The 27,870-nt window shown below is 40.3% G+C and overlaps 1 protein-coding gene across 2 annotated transcripts in view; it reads right to left on the reverse strand.

Moving 5' to 3' along the window:
- The window catches only part of atp2a2a (ATPase sarcoplasmic/endoplasmic reticulum Ca2+ transporting 2a), a 66,801-nt gene extending 45,735 nt beyond the window's left edge, over positions 1-21,066 (reverse strand). Inside the window, exons 1-3 of one of the 2 annotated variants that reach the window (XM_088336936.1) lie at positions 20,622-21,066; positions 10,007-10,024; positions 9,842-9,924 (exon numbers count right to left, since the gene is read on the reverse strand). In XM_088336936.1, the coding sequence (XP_088193062.1) occupies positions 9,842-9,924; positions 10,007-10,024; positions 20,622-20,739 (219 nt within the window). In that variant the 5' untranslated portion in view covers positions 20,740-21,066. The remainder of the gene's footprint in view (positions 1-9,841; positions 9,925-10,006; positions 10,025-20,621) is intronic. The other variant, XM_088336935.1, reaches the window with a different exon arrangement.
- Positions 21,067-27,870: the final 6,804 nt, after the last annotated feature.

A 27,870-nucleotide genomic window follows, 5' to 3' on the forward strand; every position in this document is an offset into this window, starting at 1 on the left:
TATATTCTTGTAAGATGAATTATTTTTTCTTTTAATTTCTTTTGACCCAAAGTGAAAGGGTAAATCTTTATCACAGACAATTACAAAAATAACAAACTTGCAAAGTGAACGTAAAAATGACTTATTACTTTTACAAGGAAAAACATACCAGCGGTGACTCAAATGCTTATATGATTATTTTTGGAATGTTTTAACTATAGCCGTTACTGTGCCAGAAAGGGATCAATTTTTAAAGTTTCCTAAGTGACAAAAACAGGACTGATCATTATAGGTATGTGGGTTTTACACAGCCTGTCATTGTCCGGATAATCATAATTATACTCCGTTAAATATTCTTGTTTAAACAAAATCCTTTTTATATTAGTTTTTTTTTTTGCCTTAATTTGACTTCTAGGCACGGTAGATATTAGGCGTGAACCTACTAGGCGGCCTGAAGCCCAAATTTAGTCTTGAGTGGCTCTCTGTTCCCTTGTCACACAGCAACCACTGACACCTCCATATCACCTGACTGCCTGCTATACACTACATAACAGCTCTACACGCACATGACTTGGAAAAATATAGACAGGATCCTATACAAAGAATGTTATACTGTAATTCTCTTCATATAACTAACATTTACACAACAGTTGACCGAAAAAAATGAAATCAACTTGTAGCAATATTATTCAATTTTGTTGGCAATTATGCGAAATGCTTTACAGTTTTCTCATGAAGTGAGAAAAGAATGTGTTCAATTTTTAAGTAGACCCAAGACTCGGTAAACGAATCCCATGCATTATTTTGGCCACATACATCAATAAGCAAAAAAACAACTGTTCAAAAACACCGACTTCTCAGGACCAACTTGAAAACAGCTTCCCAAACTGCTATTTTAATGCAAATTCTCATATGTTTTTCACCATGGATGCTCCAAAGCTTCTAAATTGGGTTGGGGAGCACTTTCAGTTCCTCCCTTTTAGGACAAGTGCAGACAGCAATAAAAGATTCTTAGCAGTACTAAAGTATTGCCTGACGTATGAAGTGCAAGCCTGGGAGGTTAATCTGTGTATTATGGAAGGTAGTTGGTAAACATGTCCCTAGAAAGCTGCATCACCAGTATAGAGTCTGTTAATGGTAAATGGCCTGCGTTTCTATTGCACTTGTAACGCCAATGAATACCTCCCTTGACCATGTATTTCACACTTACCCATTACCACACCAATAATCGCATCAGCATTGCACGGCGCCTACTTGTGTCTTACTCAAGGACACTTTGATCGTGATCTCAGAGGAGCCGAGAATCGAACCTGAGACCTCTTGGTCCCATGACATACACTACCTCCTGAGTAAAGCGAGCTGGACATACCATTTTAAGTCGATAAAAGGATTAATGTGATAAGAGTATGACATTTTTGACAGACCATCTTTTGTGTGGATCAAATTGGAAACAATATTTTGAAAAACACCGTCTCGATGACTAATGCCCTACTCTCAGGTCTCCCGAAGTCCAAAATCAAGAGCCTTCAGCTGGTACAAAATGCTGCAGCGACGCTTTTAACCAAGACCAGAAAGTTTGATCACATGACCCCGATTTGAGCTAACCTGCATTGGCTCCCTGTTAGCTTAAGATGTGATTTTAAGGTTGTTGGTAGTATACAAAATCATGCATAGACTTTCTCAGTCATATCTTTCAGATTTAATTTCCCCCTATGTTCCGGTCCGGAGCCTTCGCTCTGAAAATGCTGGTCTACTAGTGTTCCCAAGAGTCAAGAAGAAATACGCAGGTTGAGAGCGTTCTCCATTCGAGCCCCGGTGTTCTACAATGCTCTGCCCCCTGAGATCCGATCTGCAACCTTAGTGGAAATGTTTAAATCCAAGCTTAAAACACACTTCTATTCTATAGCTTATGAAGGACCAATATTTTATACCAGCTCAGTAGCCTAAATGGTAGAGCGCCCGCTTTGAGACTGGGAGGTAGCTGGTTCGCGCCTCGGCCGAGTCATACCTAAGACTTATAACATTAGTAAAATGGCGGCGCCCTCTGTTGGCTGCGGCTGCATCGGCTCGCTACAACGGGTCAGGTGTATCGACATTTCGTTCTGTGTACATTGTTACAAAGAATGACAATACAAAGGAAATTATTATTATTATTATTATGTTGACAATATCTCTGTATTATTTGCCCTCGTGTAGGTTTTAGATAAGGTGATGGTGTCATAATAGTCTGTGCAGCCCTTCGAGACTCTTTGTGATTAAGGGCATCACAAATAAACGGGACTTGACTTGATGGTCATTGTAATTTTTTTGTTGCAAGAAAATCCTTTACATCAAGGTATGTAATAGACAGGAAAGAAAAAATGTGAATGGATGACTCCCATCCTTTCCTGACCGTCAAACCAACTGAGAACCTTTGAAAAATCCTCAAGCATAAAGGGTTTATGCAGGAAGAAACAGTGACAAAAGATCACTGGGAGGGAAGAAGAAATAAAAGTCTAATTTCACATTTGTTAATTATGATATGCTTCATACATTATTGTACATAGTAATTTGAAACAGTGTGGCTTAACTACGTGTTTTGAATAAAACAGGTTATTGTTGGGTTTGTTTTAAAATATTCAAATGATTCTCCAACAACAAATAACTTGATAATTATACTGATGCTACAAAAACGTCTTTGCCGTTTTACTAAATGGTTGGTTGATTTTAGGAGTGAGCATTTGCACCATCTCCGAACAAAAGCCCAAGTTCCAACACGGGTTTGTTAGAGCTAGACTGCAACGTAGGAGTCTCCTGAAGAACACCAAACCCTCATCCACTCAGCACTTAATACTATCTTCTCCAGAATATACAGCATGGCCAAATCTAGAATTGACTACTACACTCAAGAATCCTAATTCCCATGCTCTAAACATGAACATATAGACCCAGGGTCGTCAACCCGCGGCTCCTGAGCCTGAGTGGCTCCTTGGTACCTTTCCAAAAATGTCAACATATTGAAAAACATTGGGGAAGAAATGTATTTCCGTTTAAAGACATGAAAAAAACTCCATATTTTCTAATGCTGTGCATATGAGTAGAACATTACATTTCAACTGCTACGCTACATTTCTCCTCTGCTGATTTTGTCCCTCCCCTGACGGAGTCGAGCGTGATTTGGTATCAAGGGAGAGAAAAGGATGCTGCTGTTGTTGTTGTTGTTGTTAGATCGCTTCAAGTCGTCTAAAGATGATCTGTAGGAACGACATGGAACGCTTCGGTTGTGTTACGAGTTCCGCGAATTGGCCGCTCCGAAAGCGGATGAGGTCAGCTTTGGGTAACTTGTACCGAAGCGTTCGTGTAGCGGGTGGGAGACGCATTCGTCGGCCATGTGGCCGTCCACAGGACACCACGTGGAGGTTGCGTTCCTTGTCCTGCGGATGCTGCTGTGTTTTACCCATGCAAACATAAATTGCATAAGGTGATTTTATTTAGCTTTTCAAAAGGCTACTGTTTTCTAAATGTATGCGGCATTTATCGCACTCTGTTGCCACATTATGAACATTCCATTTTTTTTGTTTTTCAAAATCCTTAAAATAAAAATATCAAAAATTGGATTTCTTAACTGCATTTAATTCTATCAAAGCAATGAAAGGTACTTGTTTCATTATTATTATGAAGTTAAACTTGAGGTGGTGTACTACAACAGAGTAGTCACGTGGTGCTTCATTCTCCACAGAATCCAACAGAGTCATAAGGATAGTATGCTAATATAGCCATTATAGATACTGTACATACAAGAAGCCTATCACTTATTATAAGGCTCATATAAGCAGTGTCTGAAACTCATGACAAAAAGTGAGCGGACACCAGGGCAGACAACTCTGAAAAGTTGCTGCCCAGCCATAAAGTTGCCTGCCCCATTTTTCACAACTTTAAACACTAATCCTAAAACAACCCATTCTTGCAAAGTATTAAGGATTGATAATCAGTATATATATATATATAACAGAACAACAATTTAAAATTAAGTTTATTATAAATATACTTATAACATTCATTGCATGTATATGACATCAGTTTTCCATCTGCCATCAATATGTACCTGTATTTACTCATCTTCATTCATGCAATGTTTACGTTGCCTCGTCTGTTACAAGCCACGTGAACTCCTCTTTCCACGATGCTTTTAATATACTTTCATGTTTTGTGGCGTCATCAATTTTGTTAGCTTCTTTTGAATCCTCTGGGGCTGAGGTTTTGGCCTGATTCCTAACCACTTCTCCATTTTTCTTGTGTTCTCTGTGCATCAACTTTGCAAAATTATATGCAAATGCACGACCTTATAACGCTCGGGAAAGTCTGGAAGCAAGTTATTCGATGCAGGCTTCTGATTGGCTGCAGATCTTTAGGTTGTTTTTTTTTTTTTTTTCTTCCGGGCAGACGTTATTTCAAACACTACATTAAACACTGAACAATAATAAGGGAAGTTATTCAATGCAGACTTCTGTTTGGTTGCCGAGTATGCAAATTACCAAACTAACCGAAATTTAGAAATATTTCCAAACCGAATGAAGATTTCAAAATTGGAATAAAAGCAAACTTTTGATTTGAAAAAAATAAATACCGTAAAAACAAAAGATTTTTTTTTTCTTTCTTGAAAAAGTTGTCGGCCACCCTGGCAGAGACGTTGTGCAAGTCGTCCGGGAAGACGATATTTCAGACACCGATATAAGGCTTATTTTTTTTGCCGCTCCAGATAAATTCTGTTTTTGGTTTATTCCTTTCAATCGGGCCCTTACAACAGTTTGGGTTTCTGACCCAGTTATAGACCAATGCCATGTTTTGTCAAGAGTCCAGATAACATCTGCAGCAGTTAACGTAAATCATTGTTGTGCTCATTTCCCATTGAGAGTACATAGTGGGGTAGTTTTTGTCTCACTTGAAAAACAGGCTCCTCAGTATTGCAACAGACAAAACAAAGATCTAACGAGATTCTGCAACCAGTGTTCCCGTTGTGCTAGCGATAGTTTAGGACCCGACTCCCACCTTCAAAATGACGTCGCTCGTCAAAAAAAGAGCAGGCAGACAGACTACCTCCAGGTACTAGGTAATGGATGTGATAAAATGACCTCAAATCCCAATTTGAAAAAATACTGGTTAAAGAATAGTTCGCCATCCTACACCAGATACTGAACAAGCTGGTGAACCATCAGAGGAAGGAGTGACTGATTGTTGCGGCTGTTATTATCTGTACTACCTCTTTCTACTAAGGCTGTTTATTGCCAAATATTAAATGTACTCTTAAATATTTTGTTTGATCACAACAACTAACACCATATACGATTTAATTGCAACAGCTAATTAAGATATTGGCATTGGTGGAGAAGATTTGGTGAATAATTCAAGGGTTCCATGGTCCAAATGCATAAGTCAGCTTTTCAGTTTAGAAAGTGACTGAGCATTATGAAATGTGTCCAAAAAGGACTACTGTGCATCTATCTAGCTACCTACCCTGGTCATATCCCTCGAGAGGGATGACCGACAGCAAGACAAACACATACAATAACAAAAGAAAATTAAGGGAAAAAGTAGCAAAAACACAAAAATCTTTGGACCATGGCCAACCCAAATGCCCAAACACACAAACAAGTTAAGCACCTCGGCACCCAAGTTGGTCATGCATTCGTCGTTCCAGATGAAAGTGGACACAAGAGAGCCGCCATGTCACTCGGGTGTAGGGTGACACAACAGCTTTTTCTGGTTTACCCCTGCCGCATCATACAGGTGCCCTGCCCATCCGTTGGAACACGTCTAAACATCCCACTATCCTTTTACATCAACTCTCCACTCATTCCTATCACCTACAAGAGATCGAGCTTGCACTAGATTTCGACCTCTTTCCTGCAGTGCACTCATAACACCACCTATCCATGTCAATCGCGGGCTTCCTCTTGGTCTCTTTAGATATACCGTAATATTAACACAAAAAAACAGTTTCCTTTACCGGACAGAGAGCCCTCAAGCCTTTAATGTCACAAAAAATAAATAAATAAGGATGTAACATCATTGCCACAAAGTGTTTTTCAACAAAAAGATGAAAATCTCAAGTGATACAATGCATATTTGACAATGCGATACTCAAAATTTCTGAATAGTTTTGTCCCCCAGTGTTTTAGAATCTAGTTTGAGTATTATCAAACGCCGCTGCCTGACAATGCAGAGGTACCGCTCATATCTGCAGAATGACGCTTTACAGTGTAGGACAACGGCGACCAGATGATGAAGGTGCAATATCGGAGTCAGATCAGCAGACTATTCAAACTACTGGTAAACATGGAAACCAATACTATTGCTTTTCATGCGGGGAGGCAAACCCCTGTCCCAAAAACCACCAGGTTGTACTTTATCAAGACACACCACAGGTGGCCCAACAACCATGGCGGTTAAAGGGTCGGTGAATGTGAAAATATTAAATAGGACGATAAAACGCCTAAAAATCTTAGAGTAAATTTTTCCGAAAGGCTTTTTAGAACAAGATAGATAACAAAAGGCACACATTTCTTTACCTTTGTTAAAATAAAAGGAAACTAAAGGTAACAACGCATACAGAAAATAAAGTGTCAGTGCAATAGTCAGCCACCAATTGGGAAATTTGTCATAAATGTCAGTTTTTTGTTTTTACACGGGCTTTTAATTGTTTTCAAACATTTGCAATTGTATGCACCAACCAGATTTAATGTTTTTAGCAAAAATCTGTATTGTAAGCAGCCACTGACATATTTTAACAGAGTATTTCTAATATATGTAAGGTAAAAAAATGTTTTTTTAAAAAAAGGTTGTTACCTATATTCGTGTCACAGTTGTGCTTAAATAGAAAAAGTTCCAAAACGGATGATACAAAGTATAAAGGCAAAGATTGAGTTAGCCAAATAAATAACATTCCGACTGAGGAAAGGACAATTAAGCCCATAAGACTATACCTGTTATTATTACGACCCTTGAAGGGACAGTGTAATGTAGTGCCTCCTAGTGGTAGAAAAAACATTTTCATTAAGAAAAAGGATTTGAATACTGTGGAAAAAATCTTATACTATCATACCATTGTGATTTTTATAAAAACATGAATAAATAAATAAAATCTATTACATAGCGGAGTCCCCTACCTAGAAGTCACCGCCATGTTTGTCTGGCATCTTGCTCCTACACTCTGCTCTTGGCACTGGTTTTCGTGCCAACTAGTTCTCAAATATGACACACTGGGGCTTTGACTTTCCAGGGCCCATCATTCATATTGCTAAAAAGCAGCTGTTGTCACGATGCCCGAGTAGGATCACAAAACCTTCAAGTGTTTGAACTCTCGGACGAGTGCATGTAACTTCAGACGAGTTAAGCAAACTGAAAATGTTCGCACCTCAGCGCCACGCGCTTCCTACGCCGCATGAGAGCCGTTCATCTTACAGGGCCCGGTGTTAACGCCTTCAGCAATTTTCACTCGTACGTGGACGCTTTTAGTAAGACGTGGAAAGAGTTTTGTTATTTGCAGGATACAAGGCAGGCATCCATAGGAAACCGTATTTTCCGCACTATAAGACGCACCTAAAAGTCTTAATTTTTTTCAAAAGCTGACCATGCGCCTTATAACACAGTGCGCCTTATATATGGCTCAATATTAAATTCGCAAGGTCTCGCAACTTACGCAACAGCCGCCGACTCGATTTTCCCCCGAAGGCGAAGTCGTTCGCGGTGTATTCTGGGATTTATATACTGGCGTTTCAAAGGCTAACCAATGTGTCAATCATCATTTGAATCGATCGCTATTGGCTAAAGTTATTCGGAGCCTCGGATTGGCTAGAGGGCCAAAACAAACCCTGCAATTGGCCGAAAAAGATGTGTCAATCATTCGTTACATCGATCGCTATTGGCTGAAGTTATTCGGAGCCTCGGATTGGCTAGAGGGCCAAAACAAACCCTGCAATTGGCCGAAAAAGATGACTGAATAGCAAGCTTGCTTAACTACGCCATAAAGAAACATGTTTCATTAGTCTGCATTTGTAAATATTTTACTCTCCTGGATTTACTACACTCACGGTTGTAAGAAGACCATGATTGCGTATCATTATTGAACGTGAGAACTTAGGTGAGCTATGCGGCTTTATATTTTCCCGGTATCTTGTTTTAGAACGATCTTGATGTTGCTGTGATGAGTTGAGTGAATTCAACTCAATTCCAAGTGTTTATTGTCATATGTACAGTAAAGTTGCGAGCGAAAAAGAAAATAGAAACTAAGGAATGGTTGGCATTTCTTGAATTCCAAGACTTTAACCTTCCGAATGATATTTGAAATGACGCATTTAAGTGACATCGTACGGACACCGCGTCCGCACGTGTCTACGACACGTATTTGCTTCTTTGCAAGCTTTGGGAATGTTAAGGGGGTAATCAGTTTGACTGAATCATCCGACTGTTTTGTCGACGTTCCCATTGTAGCGACTTATAATCCGGTGCGCCTTATGTATGGAAGATATAGGACCGAAAACTATTTTTTGGGGGTGCGCCCTATAACCCGGTGCGCCCTATAGTGCGGAAAATACAGTACTTGATACTGCAAATACATTAATATCAAGCAAGGGTGAGGTCAGAAACCATATTATGTACTCTAAAATATTTCAGTTGTGTGGATAGAAAATTGTTATTGCTTTTTTTGTTTGAAGTCAATTTAGCCCACATTAGCTAAAATAGAAACTACAGTATAAGCTACTGATGCCTTAATTTAGTGTCTGAAATAACGTCTGGCCCGACGCCCAGGGCGTGCATCTTTTATGTCGGGCGTACAACTTACAAAACGTCTCCGCCCGGGTGGGCGACAACTTTCACAAGAAATAAAAAAAAGAAAAAAAAAAAATAACTGAAAGCTTGCTTTATTCCGATTTTGAAATCTTCGTTCGGTTCGGAAATTTCGGTTCGTTTGGCAATTTGCATACTCGGCAGCCAGTCAGAAGCCTGCATCGGATAACTTCCTGCTTCCGGACTTTCCCGAGCGTTATAAGGTCGTACATTTGCATATCATTTTCCAAAGTAGACGCACAGAGAACACAAGAAAAATGGAGAAGTGGTTAGGAATCAAGCCAAAACCTCAGCCCCAGAAGAAAGATTCAAAAGAAGCTAACAAAATTGATGACGCTACAAAACGTAAACGTACATTAAAAGCATCGTGGAAAGAGGAGTTCACGTGGCTTGTAGCAGACGACGCAACGCAAACATTGCATGGATGAAGATGAGTAAATACAGGTACATACTGATGGCAGATGGAAAACAGTGATGTCATATACATGGAATAAAAGTATATTTATAATAAACTTAATTTTAATGTGTTGTTCCGTTATAGATTCTGATTATCAATCCTTAATACTGTGCAAGAACAAGTTTTTTTGCGATTAGTGTTTTTCAAGTTGTGAAAAATGGGCCAGGCAACTTTATGGCTGGTGTCCGCTAACTTTGTGTCATGAGTTTCAGACACTGCTTAATTACATTGAAGTCATTTGTCTTGTGCCTGTTGAAAATTAAAGATTATTGACAAAGCCATCTTACAACATTGCTTTAAATATCTGACCATGTTGGAATAGATTTGGGAGATTTTCAGTAGGTTCAATTATACATTTGATCAGTCTGGCCCCCAACTTGTAGCCATTTTGATTTGGACTTACGACCGTTTGACTTTGAAACCCAGGCCCCATTTGCTCCAATGTAAAAATAGTCTTAAGTAAGCCTTTTACATTTGTTGGTCTCCCCACGGTCGTTCAACATTTTGGGTTACAGAGCCCTGGGTTAGACATGAAATACACTCTAAGCCCAAAACAGGAAAAAGACACGACATACTTACAAAAGAAATACAGGCAGCCAACAGAAGAATTCGTACGAGTAAGTCTTCAAACTGTTCAAGGACAAGTTCCCATAAAGATTTCCCTAAATGGAGAGAGCAAACAATTAAAGAATCATTCCAAGAGTCGTTTGTAAATTTGCAGTACAAGTACTGACATAACCTTACCTTCTTCAGCTGGTAATTCTATTCGTCAAGGGAAGAATGCCAAAGGTGGACATACAAAAAAAAAAAGAAATAGAAATATATTATATTTTTTCCAGATGGACATGTGACTTTCGCTTCCTCTTCCAAAACAGGAACTGCGAGAACAGGACATTATAGCGAACGCACCAAGAACTCAAAAATGTGGCCTTTTCAAAAATGCCAATGTAAATTACATAGTTCTATGTCACAGGTGTCAAACAGGCAGCCCGCGGGCCAGATCAGGCCCGCTAAGGGATTGAATCCGGCCCGCGAGACAACACTCAGAGAAGCGCAAGAGAAAAACAAGCTGCAGGTTGAAATATGTCAACTTGATGTTGCCAAAGCCAGGTGCTTCAAAGACACTGTACTTGTATTTTTTTTTCTCTCTCTCTCTTTTTTCTTTCTTTCTGTCTCCGTCTCTTTCGCTCTCTGTGACTCTCTTTTTCTCTTCCTTTTCTCTCTTTTCTCTTTCTCTCTTCCTACCCTTCGTGCTTTATTTTCTCTTTCCTCTCCTTCTGTCTTTCTATTTCTCTTTGGATTTCTTTCTTCCTCTCTCACCACTTTTTATCTTTTGTTTCTCACGCTCTCTCCCTCTCTCTTTTTCCTTCTTTGTCGCGCCCTCTCTCCTTTTCCCCTCCCTCTTTCTCTTTTATTCATCTCTCTTTCTTTCCCTTTAATCTACCAGTCCGGCCCCGAACAGTTTGTTCTATCGTGTGGCCCCTGAGTTCAAACGGGTTTGACACCCCTGTTCTATGTATATGCTGAAATACGGTAAAATGCTTTTGGAAACTGTACCAATTATCAGATTTTCAGATACAAATTGTGAACTTAAGTGTTTTCATATAAAAGGTATTATTAGCAAGGGTGTTTTTTAGTAGATAGCTACTTTCTTCATCCCCGTAGGGAAATTCACACAGCAGTATCCTCGTGTTGAAAAATAAAATAAGAAAAAACAAAGATATAGAATACAAAAATACCCAATATAACGTGTTGCTATAGAGTATTTAAATAGTGCTATGGAAAATACACGCTGTAATAAAAATAGGGTAATATGCAAATGTGGCAGTTTAATGTGGGCTTTTACTCCCCGGGTGGAGTTAAAGAGCCTCACGGCATGAGGAAGAAATCATCTTCTCGGTCTGTCCGTGGAACCTTCTATTTCTGTATATTCCAACTCTGATTACGCAATATTACTACCACTTGCAGTGATTATTTTAGTTTGGGACAAAACTTTAGAGTGTTACCTTTTTAAAAAAGACAAAAAACATCTATTTTCTCCAAACTGTTAAAGAACAGCATTTGATTTAATTTGGGTACAACTTGGAATGGTATGTTAGGCCAATTTTACAGGAACGTTCAAGGTTGAAATATTAGTTTAATGATTATTATTATTATTATTATGGTAATTAGTAATAGTGTTATTGCATAGTAAAACAAATTCTGTTATAAACTTTGCCACATATGGTGGGACCATCATTTGTTTCTACTAGCGCAGTTTTGTGCAAAGTTACTTAGTGTAGTTTTGTTTGGTATGGAGTATTTAAATAGTGCTACGGAAATCACACTGTAATAAGAATAGGGTAAATGTGGGGGTAGGGTTTAATGTGGGCTTTAACTCCCCCGGGTGGAGTTAAAGAGCCTCATGACATGAGAAAGAAATGATCTCCTCAGTCTGTCCGTGGAACAAGACTATGATAGCAGTCTGTTGCTGAAACTGCTCTTCTTTTTGGAGATGATGCTGTGTAGTGGATGTGATGAAACTAGAAACTGAACAGGAGGAGAAATTTGGGTGCATGATGGCGTGACCGATCTAGAAACTGAGAATGCCGACAGCAGTGGACAACTTTCACGAGAAATCCAATGCAAGCGAACATTTCCATTGTGGGCACAATAAAAGCTAGAGGCCGTGTAATCGGATTTGCAGTGACATCAATTGGCTTTGCCTACGAGCAGTGTTCGGAGTTACGCGTTACACAGGAAGGCAATTACTTTTTCTGGTAACTAGTACTCTAATGAGTTATCAACTACATTTTGTAACTCAACTGTTGTTACCGCATGGTGGAGAACTCTGCTTCTTTTTAAAAGCAGATGACGCGCTACAATGTCTTCTGTTATTTGTTGGCTCCTCTTTTGATCTGCTAGCAACAACGCTAAACCCTGTCCCTATTCGGACCCAGTCCTCTCAATACCCTGTTGTCAGTCTTTCTGCGAACCTCAGTGTAAATATTAGGCAAGCCTTTTTCGACCCCGACTCCCACCTGTCCCGTTTTTGCTACCGTCTGTCTCCGGCTACGACCCGTTTTGATCCTGACCACGTCTGCTCTCCCGTCCCGACTTACGACCTGCTTTTGATCCCGACCACATCTGCTCTCCCGTACTGGCTTGGGTTGTTTTAGACACGAGCAAATTTGGGGGTTTATAAATAAAAAAAGACATTTATTTTTAACACAAAAAACCCCCCGCATTATCTTATTTTTTGGGGCGAGTTGGAGAATATATTTTTTAAAGGTGTACTTGAAAAAGATTGGGTTTTTGAATAATGCCTATGTTTTAAAGCTCAGGAAGTAGAGCGCTCGTCTTGGGATCAAGAGGTCGCAGGTTCGATTCCCGGCTCCTCCGTGTTATATGTCGAAGTGTCCTTGAGCAAGACACTGAATCCCTAATGCTCCCAATAAGCAGGTAGGCGCCGTGCATGGCTGACTCCCTATTGGTGTGTGTGTGAATGGGTAAGTGTGAAGCACATTGTAAAGCGCTTTGGGAAGTCTCATTGACTTGAAAAGCGCTATATAAATGCAGATCATTTACCATTTAAACAAATCAAAAGAACAAAATCAATGGGGCAAACGTTAACGGTAAAAAGTGTACTGAATTTCTGTCTTTTCTATTTGTAAAATTATTTTTTGAAATATTCCAAGCATGCAGTAGAAAAACAAGAATACGTCTTTGACATAGCCCTGAATAGGAGATCTTTGAGTGGTTTGGAGACGATGCAAAATGGAAATGGAGTGTCTCCGCTAAGTGTTCGTTTGCAAGATCTCAAGACTGTCACCGGCTAATAAATAAAAGTTCACCGTTTCCAATGGCTGGTGTACACCAGGAGTCTCCAATGTGGTGCCTGCAACTAAGGACAGAAAATCTCACCATGGCCTGGTCATTGTGATTTTCTAGGAAAATTATTAGTGGTTGATTGAGTCTATTCAACCATACTTTCAATAATTTACCTGGTTATACAGTAACAACATGGTACTAACAGGTTGTCGTCTTTGAAATGTATATAAAACTGGGTGGCATTTCCTTTTTATGTGGCCATTTTTAAGCAGTTTTAGGGGGCTGGTTTCGATGCGAGTATATTCGGCAATTTGTAACTAGTTACATTCAGAGTGACGTGTTACTTTCGGCTGTCAGTAACGTGGGGGGTAACGGAACTACTTTTTAAATGAAAGAACTAATCGACTTATTACTTTTTTTCAGTAACACGCCTAACACTGAAATTCATTTTTAATCAGGTATTAATAGGATAGTAAATTGTATGAAGTTATTAAATGTATAATTAGTATATGAAAAGTATATACAAATCTACTGCCACCTACTGTTATATTTGGGGGCGGCAGTAGCTCAGGAGGTAGAGCGCTCGTCTTGGGATCAAGGGATCCCAGTTCAAATCCCGGCTCGTCCGTGTTACATGTCGAAGTGTCCTTGGGTAAGACACTGAACCCCTAATACCCCCAATAAGCAGGTTAGCGCCTTACATGGCTGCAAGGCCGCTATTGGGAAATGTGGAGCACATTGTAAAGCGCTTTGAGGAGTCATTGACTTGAAAAGCGCTATATAAATGCAGATCATTTCATTTCATATTAAGAAATCAAACAGTAGAAATACAATAAAAGCAAACATTTCTATGTGACATAATAAATCTTTAAAAAAACAAAAACAATGGTTGTTTAATCTGAGTTGCTATCATATATGTTGGCATTGTCTACAGGTCACAATGCGGTCACATACCTTTCAACTTGAACGCATTTCCCGTATTTTATGTTCTCTTTGATCGTTTCAAATTGTATAGCCTTTTAACGATTTTTCAACGGGGAATAATAGAAAAAAAACTTGTTTCCTGTAGACCAGTGTTTTTTAAGCGTTTTTGAACCAAGGTACACTTATTTATAAAAAGGTTCCGGGGGACACAGTCTGTGGAAAAAGTTTGAAAATGAAGTTATGTCAAATATTTCACTGTACTACCTTATAAGTAGGTCATTAGTATATAAAAAGAAAAAAATAATACTTAAAATAAATAATGATATGCTTTTATTTTTTAAACCGCTTTGTTGAACAAGTTATTACAGTAATCCTTTGGTTATCGCGGCTAAGGGGGACCAAAACAACCCGCGAAAAGTGAAAATCCGCGAAGTAGCGCTTGGTTATTGTGATTTTCCAGGAAAATTATTTGAGTGATCGAGTCTATTTAACCATAATTCTGATAATTTACCTGGTAACACAGTAACGACATGGTGCCAACAGGTTGTCATCTTTGAAATGTATATCAAACTGGGTCCCATTTCCTTTTTATGTGGCCATTTTAAGCAGTTCAAAAATGCTTAAAAAAATAAAATAAAAAAAAATAAAAAATCTTTGCCAATCCTTTTATTATTATTTTTTTTTAGACCCGCGAAGCTCTGAACCCGCGAACGTGGAACTGCGAGGTCCCGCTGTAAATGTATAATTAGTATATAAAAAGTATATAAAAATCTGCCACCTACTGATATGGATGACTATTACAGTTCCTCGTCTGAAGATAGCAAAAATACTGAATAATGGCCTGAATTTTTGGGAAAGATAAAATTGCAGCGGCAAACTAGACAAGGTCTCACGGCACACTAGTTGAAAAACACTGCTGTAGACCAACCTCATCTTGCCCATTGGGTACTCATCCGGTTGGTCTGAAAGTACTTCATAGTACGTCTTACCAATACCCAGTGCGCAAATACATGCGCAAGGCAGATAGCCATTTGTGCCTTTGAAACAAGGAAGTGCTCGATTTTTGTTTTAAATTTAGTCTTATTAGACTCACTGCTTCAAAATACAGTTTTCCGTTTGTAGCTTTAAAGCACAGGTGTCAAACAGGCGGCCCGCGGGGCAGATCAGGCCCGCTAAGGGATTGAATCCGGCCTGCGAGACAACACTCAGAGAAGTGCAAGAGAAAAACAAGCTGCAGGTTGAAATAAGTCAACTTGATGTTGCCAGAGCAAAAGACACTGTACTTTTATTTATTTGTCTCTCTCTCTTTCCCACCCCTTTTCTCCCACTCTTTCTTTCACACTCTTGTGTCTCTCTTTTTCTCCTCCTGTGTTGCTCTTTGTCTCTTTCTCTGTATCTTTTAACATCTTTTGCTCTAACTTCCTTCTTTCCTTTTCTCTTTCTCTCTTTATACCCTTCGCGCTTTCTTGTCTCTCCTTCTGTCTTTCTATTTCTCTTTGGATTTCTTTCTTCCTCTCCCTTTCTTTTCCCCCCCTCTCTCACGACTTTTTATCTTTTGTTTCTCACGCTCTCTCCCTCTCTCTTTTTCTATCTTTCTCCCGCCACTCCTTTTCCCTCCCTCTTTCTCTTATTTCTTTATCTCTCTTTTTCTTTCTCTTTAATCTACTAGTCCGGCCCCCGACAGAATGTTTGTTCTATCGTGTGGACCCCGAGTTAAAATGAGTTTCACACCCCTGATCTAGAACCTGCTGCATCGGTTAAGATTTTAGCACATAAAGCTGTCAACCAACTATTCTGTGATTACCTTATAGTTCATGTTGATGTCTGTGTATTGTCCATAGATTCCCTTGCAAGTCTCTTCATTTTCCTGAGGTTTGAGTTTTTCCTTGCCCTCATGTGGGTTTTAGATCAGGGGATGGTGTAATGGTAGGTAACTCATTCTACTCTGCAGCATGAAGGTTGCAAAAGACTCTTTAAAAGGTCCACCAAGAGCGTAGTTTACGTTTTTTCGGACCACGTCAGCATTCAAAATAGCGACTACATAGATAAATAGGTAGCAATTTCAAATATAGCATTTACCGATATGTCGAAAGAAAAGGCAAACAAGGGCCGAGTCGTGAAATGTATGAGCCTATATTGATTTTTAGTGACGTTTTATTTTCTCCTTTCTAATGTTTTAGGTCACCCTGATCTGTCCAATGAGAATCTTGGACACCATCAACCGTAATGTCGTGGAGGTGAGCATTTAAACTGTCAAATTTGGAGCAGTGTTAGTCTTTAAATGAACCGTGTGTAATATTTACTGCCTCCTAGTGGTACAAAAAAAACTTCAATCCAGTAATTGGGTTTCATAAAGCAAATGAATAAAAAATGTGCAGGTTTTTTAGCTAGCCATCGAGCTACTTTTTTTTAGCTTAGGGCGGCATTGGCTCAGGAGGTAAAGCGCACGTCTTGGGATCAAGAGATCGCAGGTTCGATTCCCGGCTCTTCCGTGGTATATGTCGAAGTGTCCTTGGGTAAGACACTGAATCCCTAATGCCCCCAATAAGCAGGTCGGCGCCTTACATGGCTGCTATTGGTGTGTGAGTGTGAAGCACATTGTAAAGCGCTTTGGGAGGCCTTGAATGACTTGAAAAGCGCTATAGAAATGCAGTCCATTTACCATTTAGCTTTGTAGCTAGCTATCTTTGTACATTTTTAGCTATTTAGCAAGCTATCTACCTAGCTTTTTACATTTTTTTGCATGCTAATCGAGCTAACATTTTATCATTTTTTACTATTTTGGCTAGCTATCTCGCTCCAAATAGTTTTTTTTACCCGAGTATGAACTTTAATTACAATATTATTACACATTTAGTTTTTCCATATTTTTCTTAACATTTTTCCGTTCCTCCAAAAATGTTTTATATAGCTGATGTTATATTTTACTACGTTTTTTTGTGTTCTGTACAGCCCTTTGAGACTTTTTGTGATAAAGGGCGTCACAAATAAATATGACTTGACTATATTTGACAGTGCTGTTGTCAGTGGTGAGGCAACAGACTCGTGACATTCACCAATGAAACGTCTCCATGAGCCGGATCTTGGGAGTGAACCAATGGAGCCGGTCGCGGTATTCTACATAGTCCGTCTTGCTGTGAGTAAATAGGATTACTGTAAAATTCGGTTTATAAGCCATGACTTTTTTTCCCCCAAGTTTTCAACCCTGCGGCTTCTGTGAAGATGCGGCTAATTTATGCATTTTTTATCATGACTGCCAGAAGCCCGTTCAGTAAGACACTTAGAATATATGCGCGTGAAAAAAAACTAGCATGAACAGACCCTCATCATAGAAAAGATGTCAATCGAAAGGGGAGGGCTACTTACCATATTGGGAATAATTTTACGAGTTTATTTATTTGTAGGAGGAAATAACGTGGCGAAACGAACGGATTACAAAAAGCAGCTTCCAATGAAGCCAGAATATCTTAAGGCGGATTTTTATTCATCTGTCGGCATTATCGTGCGTTTTGGTATAAATACTGAAGGATTTTATACATTTGACTAAAGGATTTTATACGATTGACTCATAATGCAATGAAGATTTTCACTAAGTAGGCTTTAGTTCAATGGCAGGTCACGCTGTTCCAAATGCAGAATATTTAGACCAGGGAATTTTGATAACAGGACTCTGACGGAGGACGGCAGGCATCGTTTAGAGAACAAAGCGTTGTGTTGTGAGAACGGTGGGCGCAAGACAATTCCTTGGTACCCCCATGGGAGGAGCCAGGATGCCATTTTACGGGGAGACGTGGGCCAAGAAGACAAAAGTAGAGAACTTTAGAAGAGGGCTTCCCAGAGACTAACGACACTAATTCGGCTGTTATCGATGGAGTACACTTAAGTTAAATTGTTAATGAAATTAAATCTGCCCCCGTGTGGAAATGTCGGCTTTCCTGTTCATCTTTTCAGTCAAGAAACGAGTGCGCATAAATTATTGGGTGGATGTAAGTCGTGTTTGGTTAATGGAGTCAGATAAAGATAATTAATTCGAACAGTTTGGTAAACGGTACATTTTGATATTTAATTCCCAACAATACTTTACACGGTTAGATTCTATGGATTGTCCTTGATGTAACAAAGCATTTAGTTTTTATGTATCCTATTTCAGACTGATCGTGACGTTTCTCTAACGGGTATATTTTGAAATCACCTTACATATAGATCAATGTTGGCTTCAATTCGAAATTACATATTTAGTTAATATTTCTACCCTGTGTATCAAATCAAATGAGCCGTGGATGTTTGTGTCATTCAGTAACTAAAAGAACTTCCTCCTGGTCCAAGTACCATGGGAAATGTAGTCCTATTGTGTGTCAGTGTGGTCTGTAGTTTTCAGGCTACGCTATGTGGAAAAAAAAACCTGCGAATGGCCGAGAGTGGTGCAATCAAAAGGTCAAAAGCCATATGGGGAACGTTTATTTTTATAGGGAAGTTTTTGAGGGAAAGGAACGTCTAAGCAGAAATACTTTTAGGCAGATTTTTTTTTAATCTGTCTGCATTATTATGTTTTTTGGGAGTAAATATTTTACACGGTTGGATTCTCTGTATTGTTCTTGATGTAACAAAGGCATTCAACTCATTTGATAACGACCAGGGGACATAATTGAGGACTCACACCGACTTCATTCGTTTTTGGGTAAGTTGTCTGTCTGATCGGGACGTTTCTGTGAGGAGTACATTTTTTTAAAACAGTCATGATATCTTGAATCCCAAGAGTAAGCTTTCCAATGATATGAGGCATAACAGACACGTATTAGTTTATTAAACGTCCGGCGGCTCACAATATCTCGGGTTTCAATGTGGGCACATGCGGCTTATAATCAGGTGCGGCTTATGTATGTGCAAAATTTGTTTTCCTTGAAAAATGCACTGGGTGCGCTTGACTTTATGGTATTACCGGTTAATAAGGATAATTTCAAGCATTAATACGGGGAGCAATTCGCTGAGGTTGACAAGTATGCGGTCGTTATGTATTAAAAACTTGACTATCTTTCTCTGTCTCACTCGCTCTTATTTTGTCCATTTCTCTTTCTTGCTCCCTCTTTATCTGCTTCACTTTTTTCCCCATTTCTCTTCATTTCTACATATCTCCCTCTTCATTTATTCCCCTCTATCTAGTTCTTCCTCATTTGATCTATTTATTTCTCTCGGACTAACCTTCTCCTTCACGCCATCTTTCTCTATATTTATTTTCATTCATTCTATCTTTTCATTTATTTCCTTTTTTCACCCCATTTCTCTTTATTTGTTTGACTATCCTTCTTTCTCCTTTTCTGTCTGTCTTTTCATTTTGCTATTTCTAACCTTTATCTTTATTTTTCTCTTGCTTTTTCTTTCTTATTTTCCCTCTACATATTTTTCTCTCTCTGTCTCTCACTCTTATTTTTTCTATTTCTCCTTTCTTGCTCCCTCTTTATCTGCTTCACCTTTTCTCCATATTTCTCCCTTTTTATTTCTACATTTGATCCCCTATTTCTCTTTCTATCTTGTTCTCCCTCACTTGATCTATCCATTTCTCTCTCTGACAAACCTTCTCCTTCATGCGATGTTCCCATCTTTCTATATCTATTCTCATTCATTCTATCTCTTCATTTATTGCCTTCTTTTTTCACCCTCTATTCTATTTGACTTTCTCCTTTTCTGTCTCTGTATTTTTATTTTGCTCTCTTTCTAACCTCTATCAATTTATTTTTCTCTTGCTTTCTCTTTATTTTTTTTTCTCTCTCTCTTGCTCTTATTTTGTCCATTTCTCTTTCATTCTTGCTCCCTCTATCCGCTTCACTTTTTCTCCATATTTCTCTCTTTTTATTTCAACATTTCTCCCCCTCTCTTACACCTCACTTGATCCATTTATTTCTCTCTCTCTCTGACTAACTTTCTCCTTCACGCTATCCATGTTCCCATCTTTCTATCTATTCTTGTTCATTCAATGTCTTCATTTATTTCCTTTTTTCACCCTCTCTTTCTCTTCATTTGACTCTCTCCATCTTTCTTTCTCCTTTTCTGTCTGTCTTTTTATTTTGCTCTCTCTATAACCTCTCTCATTATCAATTTATTTTTCTCTTGCTTTCCCTCTATGTTTTTCTCTCTCTTTTTCCGTCTCTCGCTCTTATTTTGTCCATTTCTCTTTTTTGCTCCCGCTATCCGCTTCACTTTTTCTCCATATTTCTCTTTTTTTTCTACATTTTTCCCCCTCTCTTTCCATCTTGCTCTCCCTCACTTGATCGATTTATTTCTCTCTCTGACTAACCTTCTCCTTCACGCTGTTCCCATCTTTCTCTTTCAGATCTATTCTCATTCATTCTCTTCATTTCCTTCTTTTTTCACCCTCTCTTTATTTGACTCTCCATCTTTTTTTCTCCTTTTCTGTCTCTTTGACTTTTTATTTTGCTCTCTTTCATTTTTCTCTTGCTTTCTCTCCCTCTCTATATATTTTTCTCCTCTCTTTCTCTTCCTTTCACGCTTTAAAGTGGTGATGACTGTATGAAGAAACAGGAAGCCCTCGGGTCACCTGCGCTTACGTGACGTCGAACTTTTCCACTCCGCGTGTTTTTTTCACGTCTCATTCATCGAATTGTCTTACCGTTCAAGCCCCATTTCTCCTTCAGTCGTTTCACCTCCTCCAGAGACAGTCCCGTGCTCTCGTTGACGCTGAAATAACCGTAAACTTCTTCCACACTCTTCGTGTGAGCGTTCTCCATGGCGGACCGGCGGCGGCTCCTCTCACACTTCACACCGCGTAAGGTGCCCCAGAGTTTTTAATGGAGGCAATTGGCGAATAATGGAGAAACCCGTTTATCAAGTGTCGAGCGGAATTCTCGCCGTTTGGGTTAGTAGGAGAGTCCGGTTGGGTCCCAAAAGGCCGGGAGGTTGTCTCTTCGGGCGCCCCGCGTGTGGCACTGCATTCGCTCCGAGTGTCGGCGAGTGTTCTTCGGCCGTTTCTCGCCTCACCTCGGCGCGCTTTCCTGTGAGTGGGCCATTACGTCGCCAGCAGTCTGCCTTTATTAAAGCGTGGCTCTTCGGTTCTGGATGTGGACTCGTCTGATTGGACGACTGGAGTCACATGGCCTCCGCCCGGGAAAATAAGAAGAACCCGGAAGTTACCCTGTCAAAAAATGTCTCCCCGGCGTGAAACGTCAAAAGGTATTGAATTCTTAACATCAGGGTTGGGTAGGGTTACTTTAACTTGATTACTTTCAATGACTTTTAGATGACTCCAATACCAAATATGCTAATAAAAGACAAAAGAAACTAAATATGAATGAAATGATGACTCACAACACGTGGTAAGCTTTCTCTCCTGGCTTTGATCTCTTTGATCTCTGGCAAAACGAACATCAAATGAGACAGAAACAAAATGAAAATAAATCCAAACAGCTAATTCGGCCGATTTCAATGGAGTTCACTTAGTTCTATTGTTAGGGAAAATAAATCTGCCCCCATATGTGGGGGTGGACCCCACGTGGGGGCTTTCCTGGCACGCCCATGGGAGGAGCCGGCAAACCAGTTTGCGGTAAAAACGTGGGCCGAGAAAAGGACGCAGAAGATCGAGAGAGGAGGCTTGACGGAGACTCATCTCATCTCATTAGCTGCACCGCTTATCCTCAATAGGATCGCGGGGGTGCTGGAGCCCATCCCAGCAATCATCGGGCAGTGGGCAGGGGACACCCTGAACTGGTTGACAGCCAATCGCAGGGCACACTGGGACAGACAACTCGCTCGCTCATTCACACCTAGGAACAATTTGGACCGGCCAATCCACCACAAATGCATGTCTTTGGAATGTGGGAGGAAACCGGAGTGCCCGGAGGAAACCCACGCAAGCACGGGGAGAACATACAAACTCTGCACAGGAAGTCTGGAGCTGGATTTGAACCCACGCAGGAGGTTCCCATGACTTGAACTGTGCCGCACATGCGCTAACCACTGCGCCGCCGTGCTGCCCTAGTCTGCGGTGTATGCTGGGATATGTATTCCGGTGTTTCGTTTCCTAACTAATGTGTCAATCATCATTTGAATCGGTCACTATTGGCTAAAGTCATTGAGGTTAAAGGAGGCGGGTCCTTTTTAGCATATACAAGCTCAGATAGGCTAAAGCCGGGCATAACAAAGCCTGCGATTGGCCGAAAAAGATGTGAATCACATGTTTGGTTGCTCTACGGCACAGGTGTCAAAGAGGCGGCCCGCGGGCCAGATCAGGCCCGCTAAGGGATTGAATGCGGCCCGCGAGACAACACTCAGAGAAGCGCAAGAGAAAAACAAGCTGCAGGTTGAAGCCTAGATGGTAGGGCGCCCGCTTTGAGACTGGGAGGTCGCTGGTTCGCGCCTCGGCCGAGTCATACCTAAGACTTATAACATTGGTAAAATGGCGGCGCCCTCTGTTGGCTGCGGCTGCATCGGCTCGCTTTAACGGGTCAGGTGTATCGACATTTCGTTCTTACAAAGAATGACAATACAAAGGAAATTATTATTATTATTATTAAATATGTCCACTTGATGTTGCCAAAAAAAGGTGCCTCGAACAAAGACACTGTACTTGTATTTGTTTCGCTCTCTTGCTCTCTCTGTCTCACTCTTTCTCTGTCTCTCTCACTCTGTCTTTCTCTCTCTGTCTCTCTCTTTTCCACCCCTTTTCTCCCTCTCTCTCTTTCACTCTCTGTGTCTCTCTTTTTCTCTTCTTTTGTTGCTCTTTGTGTCTCTTCTCTTTCTCTCTTCCTACCCTTCGCGCTTTCTTTTCGCTTTTCTCTCCTTCTGTCTTTCTATTTCTCTTTGGATTTCTTTCTTCCTCTCCCTTTGAAATATGTCAACTTGATGTTGCCAAAGCCAGGTGCCTCGAACAAAGACACTGTACTTGTATTTCTCTCTCTCTCTCTGTCTCTCTCTCACCACCCCTTTTCTCCCACTCTCTGTCTCTTTCACTCTCAGTGTCTCTCTTTTTCTCTTCCTTTGTTGCTTTTTGTTTATTTCTCTCTCTGTGTCTCTCTTTTAACTTATTTTGCTGTAACTTCCTTTTTTCCTTTTCACTCTTTCTCTCTTCCTACCCTTCGCGCTTTCTTTTCTCTTTTCTCTCCTTCTGTCTTTCTATTTCTCTTTGGATTTCTTTCTTCCTCTCCCTTTCTTTTCCCCCTCTCTCATGACTTTTTATCATTTGTTTCTCACGCTCTCTCCCTCTCTCTCTTTTTCTTTCTTTGTCCCGCCGTCTCTCCTTTTCCCTCCCTCTTTCTCTTTCTTCTTTTTCTCTCTTTTTCTTTTTCTTTAATCTACTAGTCCGGCCCCCGACAGAATGTTTGTTCTATCGTGTGGCCCCTGAGTTAAAATGAGTTTGACACCCCTGCTCTACGGCATGGAGAAAACACTTTTTACTAGTTTGTATTTGTAAACAGGAAATATGTAGCTTTTATTTGTCGGCATTATTGCGGTCACTATTCGTGACTATCGGCTAAAGTTATTCGGAGAATAGCATATACAGGCTCCCATAGGCTAAAGCTGGCCAAAACAAAGCCTGCAATTGGCCGAAAAAGATGTGAATCAGAAGTTAGGTTGCTTTACGGCCTGGAGAAAAACACTTTTCACTAGTCTGCAGGGTTGGGTAGGGTTACTTTAACTTGATTACTTTCAATTATTTTTGGATTACTCCGATACCAAATATGCTAATAAAAGACAGAATAAACTTTTGCTGTAGATCAAAGAGATCAAAGCCAGGAGAGAAAGCTTACCACGTGTTGTGAGTCATCATTTGAATCATATTTAGTTTATTTTGTTTTTTATTAGCATATTTGGTATTAGAGTAATCCAAAAGTCATTGAAAGTAATCCAGTTAAAGTAACCCTACCCCACCCTGGTTTTGCCGGAGATCAAAGAGATCAAAGCCAGGAGAGAAAGCTTACCACCTGTTGTGAGTCATCATTTGATTCCTATTTAGTTTCTTTTGTCTTTTATTAGCATATTTGGTATTAGAGTAATCCAAAAGTCATTGAAAGTAATCCAGTTAAAGTAACCCTACCCAACCCTGCTAGTCTGTATTTGTAAACAGGAATTATGAGGCTAAACAGACAGCAACAAGCAGATGCTTCTCTGCGGATTTGTTTTTATTTGTTGGAATTATTGCGTGTTTTGGGATGTGTCAATATTTGACACGGTTGGATTTACTACACTCACAGATGTAAGAAGACCACGGTTGCGTATTATTATTATTATTATTATTGTCACCAACGGAACCAGCAGGGGACCCAAATGCGTAACGGTTCACACGATGCTTTATTAAGGTATCGGGGGAGTCAGGGCGAGAGGAAAAAGACAGCGATCCGGTGCTCGCTGGATAGTAAGAGCGGGAAGCCCTCACGAACGAAGCGGAAATCGGAACAAGTCGGGCAGTCGGGACGGGAGAACGAAGCCTGGTCGGAGATCGGAACAAGTCGGGAAGCCGGGACGGGAGAACGGAGCGTAGTCGTGGATCGGAAGCAAAACAGGAGTGAGTCAGGGTCAAAAAGCTTGTCTCGAGTAAACTGAGGTTCGCAGACGGACTGACAACAGGGGATTGACAGGACTGGGTTTAAAGTGACAGGGAGCCAAAGGAAGGGGCACAGGTGAAGCACATCGGTAATCATGACAAAATCATTTTTAAGTTAAGATATTCTAATCAAACCTATTTCTATGCTATAGCAGCGTTCATTTGAGCTGTGAAAAGTGATGGGTCCCGGGGACTGGCATGCTCAAAAATCTATGGGTCCCGACAGAGATCTATGGCTCCCCAAAATTTAGTGTTATCAGGGTTGAAAATTTAAATCGGCGACAAATATATAATATAAATCTATATGTCCATTCAGTTTTAATCATCACAGTTTATTGATAATACAAATCAGTTATCACTTCAGATTTTTCAGTTCATATATTCTTCGTGGTTTGCTGTCCCGTCACAGTTGTAATGCCTTCTCAAGGTCCAATTGCAGCGACGGAATTTCCATAGCTCATTTGTGGTTTTCATTGTCGTTGTGCCGACCCAATGTGCTTTTCTGAAAGTTCGTATTGCGAAATGATTGATGCAATCCAGTTTTTTTGTCACGCTGGGTGCACGCATCACAGAACATGTAGCCTCCATTATCATCCTCCTCATAGCGTCACCAGGAATATAATTAAGTCCATTTAGGCAGAAAAGTCCTTTTCTTGCTAGGAGTATTCTTTTGTTTATTATCTTTCGTCGAATCGTTGGCTTCAACACGCGTGTTTTCCTTGCCTCCGCGGTCTTCCGAAGAATTTCTCAGCCGTTTTTTCGTGCCGGAATCATCGCCGTTGTTACCACTTTCTGCTTTATGTTTCGACTTATTATTGACACTGAAGAAATGACCAATTTTTTGTTGATTTTCACCTAATGCTAACTGTTTTTTTGCCTCACCAGACACAGAGTTCAGCGTACGTCACCGATTCACACCCACATTCAGACGTATCGCCTATCGTTTTAAAGTACTCCCCGGATAAAGTTTGGTGCGCAACACTGACATGATTTATCGGTCTCATGCTTCATGTTCCAAATAATGTCTTGAGCAAGGTTACGGGGTATCTTTTTCTAATCTCCCGATGACAGCAAACGCATCAGGGTCTTGTGCCAAACACAATGGCTGCATGTTGGTGTCCAACTGTGAAGTATCGGATTATTTTGAAAGCATCTTGGTCGAAGGGCCTTATTGAGATGTGATAGCAGGTGATGTACGTCATGCTTGGGGCAAAGATTTATTTACCGTATTTTCACCAACCAATGTTCCCTGTAATTTTCCAGGGGTCTGAGCGTTCACACAAAGTCGGTGAGCAACGCTTGAAACAACAGTGAGCAACGGCAATCCCAAGTGTGGCAACTAAATCATGATCAAACATGTACGAAACTTGACATCCAGTTACATTTTGCGGAGTTTCCGGCAATGCAAAATTATTTTTCCTTTTGAATGAATTGACTCATGCACTATTGCAAAGGTTGTACGGCCTACAAACGTCATTTGTTTTTACAATTCTTTCACAAAATTTCATTTCTTTTTTTTCCTGGTATCTTTTGTCACATAATACTAGCATTTTTGGGGGCTTATTGAGTCGGTTGCACGATACACAACTGTATTTAATCCCATTTTTTTGTGGAAGTACAATGTTGGCAACAAGATTGACTTGGTAACATTGGAAATTATTTGAATGCAACACACACTTTTTCTTCTTTTTTCCCTGTTTTTTTCTATTTTTTTTAATTCCTTTAAAAAAAAAATCTCATTGTGTTTATTTTTCCTAGCTGTTACTTTTTTCTTTTTGTTCTCTATTTACTTTTTTCCTTTGATTCTTTCTATTCTTTTTTTCTGTCTTTTTTTCTGAATTTTTCCTTCTTTTTTGTCAGCTTTTCACTACTTTTTCATTTTGGTATTTTTTTCTTTTTTGTTCTATTCCCCCCTTCCTGTAAGTCATTTTGTGCATAATTTTACAAAATATTTGGTTGTGTAGGGATTAAAGAAGCAAAAACAACCCGAAGAGCCGTTTGGGACCCGAAAGAGCCGGTTCTTTTTAGTGAGCCGAGCCGAAGAAGCCGGTTCTCGAAAAACTCTACTGACTTTACTCAACTTTGTACTACTTCGACCTTGACTTCCAAATACCGCATTTAGAACACAGTATCAGGGGAACCCTTGTATTTTTACCTTTATGCACTGTAACTTTGACTTAATTCGCTTCTTAATTAGCAATTTCGAGCCCTGATTTTTGTGAGCTGGCTAGATTTTCATGTGAACATTGGGCGCAACCCCCCCAAAAATCGTTTTTGGTCCTGTATTTTCCATACATGAGGCACACCGGACTATAAGGCCCTACTGTGGGAGCGTCAACAAAACAGTCGGATGGTTCAGTCTAACTTATTAACCCCTTAATATTCCAACGGCTAGCAAAGAAGTAAATACGTGTCCGTACGATGTCACCAATCACTCCAATGCGTCATTCCACATATCATTAGGAAGGTTTTCCTTTTTGGTGGCAGCTGTGTGGATAGCAAAGTAAGAATTTTAGCGTGCAGGGAAATGTAGTTCTTTACTGTGCATATGACAATAAACACTTTGAATTAAATTGAATTTAGAAATAGACTCATCACAGAAACATCAAGATCAGTCTGAAACAAGATACTGCCCCAGCTGCCACTCGTTCCCTAATTAGTCATCCTCCTATTCAAACACGTCATTCTCGTTCGTTCCTGGTAGGTCTGTCTGCGAACTGCAGCACATGCAAGGCAAGCACTTTTGACTTTGGCTCCCGTTTTGATCCCGACCTGTTTCCTGTATCGATCCCCGATCCAAGCTCCGTTCTCCTGTCCCGGTAAACGTATCCTGATTCTGTTTCCTGTATTGATCTCCAATCCAAGCTCCGTTCTCCTGTCCCGGTTACCCGTATCCTGATTCTGTTTCCTGAATCGATCCCTGATCCAAGGTCCGTTCCCCTGTCCCGGCTACCCGTATCCTGATCCTGTATCGATCCTTAATCCAAGCTCCGTTCTCCTGTCCCGGCTACCCGTATCCTGATCCTGTTTCCTGTATCGATCCTTGATCCAAGCTCCGTTCTCCTCTCCTGCCTACCCATATCCTGATTCTGTTTCCTGTATCGATCCCCGATCCAAGCTCCGTTCTCCTGTCCCGGTAAACGTATCCTGATTCTGTTTCCTGTATCGATCTCCAATCCAAGCTCCGTTCTCCTGTCCCGGTTACCCGTATCCTGATTCTGTTTCCTGAATCGATCCCTGATCCAAGGTCCGTTCCCCTGTCCCGGCTACCCGTATCCTGATCCTGTATCGATCCTTGATCCAAGCTCCTTTCTCCTGTCCC

This window comes from Urocampus carinirostris, chromosome 5, assembly GCF_059441175.1.
Source record: "Urocampus carinirostris isolate Australia breed hairy pipefish chromosome 5, RoL_Ucar_1.0, whole genome shotgun sequence".
Taxonomy (NCBI): domain Eukaryota; kingdom Metazoa; phylum Chordata; class Actinopteri; order Syngnathiformes; family Syngnathidae; genus Urocampus; species Urocampus carinirostris.